The 4,631-nt window shown below is 35.0% G+C and overlaps 1 protein-coding gene across 1 annotated transcript; it reads right to left on the bottom strand.

Moving 5' to 3' along the window:
- Nucleotides 1–1,416: 1,416 nt before the first annotated feature.
- On the bottom strand, nt 1,417–4,352 carry LOC131001877 (protein HEADING DATE 3A-like). The gene is made up of 4 exons (XM_057928509.1): nt 4,097–4,352; nt 3,964–4,025; nt 3,304–3,344; nt 1,417–1,940 (listed from the first exon to the last, which is right to left on the bottom strand). The coding sequence occupies exons 1-4, from the start codon at nt 4,292–4,294 to the stop codon at nt 1,711–1,713; spliced, it is 531 nt and encodes a 176-aa protein (XP_057784492.1). The 5' UTR covers nt 4,295–4,352; the 3' UTR covers nt 1,417–1,710.
- Between the last annotated feature and the right edge of the window lie 279 nt (nt 4,353–4,631).

The following is a 4,631-nucleotide window of genomic DNA, read 5'->3' as shown; positions in this document are numbered from 1 at the left end:
ATACTACTTCTTTGAAACATAAATTCAAAAATCTTACCCAATTCCCTACAAAATGGCAGAAAAGTGCAAAGAAAACAAAACAAGATACTATATATTGTCTCAATCATTTGATCAAGAATAAAATATTAAGATTCTTCTATGTTTCAATACTCTTAGGAACTTGATCGACTATACACTTAGTTTATTACTCCCTCCGTCCCCGCGAAAATGAGTCATATTTCTTTTTGGATCATCCCAACGAAAGTGAGTCGTTTCATTTTTTTGGCAAAAATTAAGGAATTTAAGACCATATATATATTAATAAAACTAATTACACCCTTGTTTTTCTTAATCACCCTGATTAATACTCATCCCCAATCCCATCTCTCTCTCTCTCATCTTTCTGGTGGAAGTTTTTCTCCGACGATTTCTCGTCGGTCGTCTCGCTTGCCGACGCAGCGGCCCTCTCTCCCTCTCGTCTCTCTTTGTCTCATCTTTCTCTCACACACAAACTCACATGCAATTGTCCTCCCTCTCTCCATCTCTTATTCTCCGTTGGTAAACACCAGCCAAATACCATCGGTCCTCCTTCAATTCACCGTTATCGATGATTTACCTTATAATTCTCCATTCCCTCTCTCTTGTTCTCACTAATTTGTGACCTGAAATCCCTAATTTTGAAAAATTCCCAAATTTTGAAAATTTCCCCAAATTGAGGGACTTATACCGCGGCTTATAATACTAGGCGTTTTCGCCGAGAATTGCCACCCTTTTCACCGCCACGGCACCGCTGCAGGTTTGACAAATAACTCCCTCCAGCGATGAATTGAGGCCATTGCCGCCCTTCATTCGATGAGCAACAACATTGAGGATTTTTTGAGGGAATCGCTGGGGCATTTGTGGGGGAGGTGGCGCTAGGGTTCTGCAATGGTGGCTGGGGATTTGGGGGGTGGGAAGGGTTTCGATTTGGGGTGGGCGGAGGGAGGCGGCTGGGGATTTGAGGGGTGGGGGGAGGAAGACATGTTTAAGATGTTGGGGGAGAGTTTTCTTTTATAATTATTTTTGAATTAATTTTTTAAAAAAATCATTAATTCAAAAATATAATCAATTTACTAAAAAAATAATCAGATTATGAAGACAATAAATTTAAAAATCACTAATTACATATCTAATTATTCATCCATAAAATTAGAAACATACTTAAACACTTAAACACCAACTCTTTAAATCGAGTGCCCATAAAAAGTACCTCACTTAGTGTAGGACGGAGGGAGTAATTCTTTTTGAAGGATGATGTTTGACGAGCAAATTTGATCTCACCCATATTTTTTTGATTTTTTCATATATTTGTTGAAAAGTACAAAGCATGTAAGGAAAGTGTAAGAGGCCGTTCTACAAGTACATTTGTGATTGAGACATTTTGAGTAATTTAATCAATTAAAACATAAAATACATATTTGTATATATAAAAGTGGACACTAATTTTGTTGAAGTAGTTAGCCATTTAAATTTTTTGACCCAAAGATTTATTCCATTAATACAATACATACTTTCACTATATTTAAAAACATAGGGAAACTATATAGGTACCATGCACTAGATGGATACAATCCCGTAGGCAACTTAAGTTATAGGTTATGAGGTAGTGAGCAGACTTTAGGTTTAATAGAGGCAAAAATGAAATCAGAGTAACATATAGTATATGATATGTATTGAGTTTGAGTGGTGAGGTTAGGAGCCCCGCCTTCTGCCGCCCGTACCACTCTCTCTTTGACAGTTGTAATAAACAGTAGCTACTGGTGAGCCAAGGTTGTAGAGCTCCGCAAAGTCTCTAGTGTTGAAGTTTTGACGCCAGCCGGGGGCATACACCGTCTGTCGCCCCAACTGCCGGAACAACACGAACACGAAGCGGTGGATACCCATCGACGGCCGAGGACTCTCGTAACGCACTATCTCTTGTCCTACAATTCAAAATACACACGATAAGCACAAGGGAACATTTGTGAAAGGGATAAATTAACATATGCCTATTCTATCATTATTTACACATTACACCAACCTAATCATGTTGGGTCAAGAATGGAAATAAATTGACGAATCAAGGAAAGAAAAGTGCAAAATAGACATTAAAACGCAAACAAAGTCACAAATGAAAGAAATGGGATGTCCCCATTTACTAATTCTCTACACTACTTTAGATTCTTATTCATATTCATCCTCATTGGACTCAACTATCAATTAAATACCTACAATCGTAATTCCTTATATACAATGAACTAGTACGCCATTAATTCAAAATCAAATATACATCTTGTCCATGTGGCGTACCAAGAGCGCGCCATGTGACAGAGATCTTCCAAGGCAAAATACACATAGGAGTAAAATGAAAATATAAAATTTGAATATTAAAAAGAAATTAAATATGCAAAATTTATTTAATGCACATATATAAATACAAATATGCATGAAATTGAACACAAAAATATAAAACGTTTGATTCAGATTTAATACTACATATTACATAAGGAGACGCTACTATCGAAACTCACCCATATATAATTTATGTCCACGTATAATCACGGTCCATTTACGGACAGGAGATAAAGTAGATTAGGCTGTTATATATCTCACAAACTTTAACCTACATGATATATAGATAAATCAAATCATGCCTAGTAGAAAAAGAAATATAATAAAAATATGTCTCTTTGTTACTAAACATAACTATTTACGAAAATATGTAGTAGATAAAAAGAAATCGGAAGGTTAGCTTAATTGGTTCAGATTCTAAATTATATTGCATCACTCCAATAATACCTTAATTGGTTCAGATTCTAAATTATATTGCATCACTCCAATAATACATGCTTATGTGTGTATATTTATGATATAATCTGCCACGAATAGTATATAATTAACATGAAATATAAAATGGCTTCAATTGTTGACAATGAAACATGAAATATAACTAGAAAATATAATCTATATAAATTTAAACTAGTATATTTTTTTACGATCAACTTAATACTCTCTCCGTCCCATGAAGCATGACACACTTCTTTTCGGCACGAGAATTAAGAAATTTGTATTTTGTGTGTTAAGTGTGGTAGGTGAAAAAGTGAAAAAATGATAATTTTTTTGTCATTTTTAGAAACGTGTCATACTTCGTGGGACATACCAAAAAGAAAATTGTATCATGCTTCGTGGGACGGAGGGACTATATATATATAGAGGCATGACATGATCGCGTATTGATTACTTGGATCATTTATTTATTTCAAACAGTTAAAACCATGCATGCAAGATTTGAGTTAGACAATTCACCAAAGGTTGCGCCAGTAGTTGCAGGGATATCAGTCACCAACCTATATTAATTACAGGAAAAAAAGTGAAAATATTAGTACTGATTGCAAAATATTCAATGTACATTATTTCCATGTATATATACGGTATATTGTGGCTGATATTATAATTAATCTATTTAAATACACTACTCATGAATTATAAAAATATTTATATATATATATGTAATGATTTTGCAATGGATCATATGACAACATAGGATAATATATAGGACTCGCCTGAAAAAAACATAAGATAATAGGACCAAAAGAAATATACTACAGTACCTTGTACTGGCTAAAGGTTTTTTGTTGCTTTGGAAGGCACGTGACAAGTCAATCAATCATAAATCACAAGAAACAATAGTGTAAAAAATTTATGTTCAACAGTTTTTCGAGAACAAAATCAATTTGTGTTTTCACTGCCCAAGAATGGGATTTCTCAGTCTTTGAAATGAAAACTATTGGACAATAACCAACTTACCTGCCAACACAGAAACTTTTTTCAAAATAAATATTCACTATTCAGTTACATGGGAAATTACTATTACTAAAAATAATATCATGATATTATTGGATTAAGTAACATTAATATATGTTTGGGTGAAGCAGGACAACAATGGAGAATATGATATATATTTACCAGTGCAAGTACTCCCTAAGGTTGGGATCACTGGGGCTGGGAGCATCAGGGTCCACCATCACCTAATTAAAAACAAGGCTTTTACATATATGAAGAGAGAAGGATAGAGGTGAATTAAATTGAAGATATATACCAGAGTGAAGAAGGTGCGAAGATCATCCCCTCCAACTTCAACCCTAGGCTGATTCACGATTTGAGACGGCCTAAATTCGCAGCCATTTGCAACTTCTCTGTTGCCATAAATCACTCTCAAACCAATGGATCTTGTGAAAGGATCCAACACATCGCCTATCACCCTACCTACAACCAAAGGGTCTCTATCTCTCGGCATTTTTTCCCTTTTCTTTTTCTAATTTTCTTTTTCTTTGCATGCACTATAGACCTTTCTTGCACCACCAACTATTTATAGATCGTTCGCATCCCCCACGCCCCTCCACCCCCATCCGTCACCCCCCTACCCCACCACGCCCACACACACCATACACGCACGTGTATCTGAGTCTTTGTCAATTTCTTTGCATATTCTTGTAAATGTATGGGATCTTTACATATTGTGTATATTGTAAATCTTTTCTGATTTATTATTATTATTATTATTATTATTATTATGAGGGATGCCACTTATTTAGTAGATAGAATATGGATAAGGAATTCGGTCCGGCACTTCC

The sequence above is a fragment of the Salvia miltiorrhiza genome, chromosome 8, assembly GCF_028751815.1.
Source record: "Salvia miltiorrhiza cultivar Shanhuang (shh) chromosome 8, IMPLAD_Smil_shh, whole genome shotgun sequence".
Taxonomy (NCBI): domain Eukaryota; kingdom Viridiplantae; phylum Streptophyta; class Magnoliopsida; order Lamiales; family Lamiaceae; genus Salvia; species Salvia miltiorrhiza.
The sequence above is the reverse complement of the archived record's forward strand: the minus strand, read 5'-3'. Positions and strand labels throughout refer to the sequence as shown.

Excerpts from the sequence above, each read along its gene's own strand:
- LOC131001877 (XM_057928509.1), bottom strand. The coding sequence starts at position 4,294 with ATGCCGAGAGATAGAGACCCTTTGGTTGTAGGTAGGGTGATAGGCGAT. Across the intron at positions 4,026-4,096 it reads TTCGCACCTTCTTCACTCTG|GTGATGGTGGACCCTGATGC; the intron begins GTATATATCTTC and ends GTTTTTAATTAG. Across the intron at positions 1,941-3,303 it reads AACTACTGGCGCAACCTTTG|GACAAGAGATAGTGCGTTAC; the intron begins GTGAATTGTCTA and ends TTTGAATTGTAG.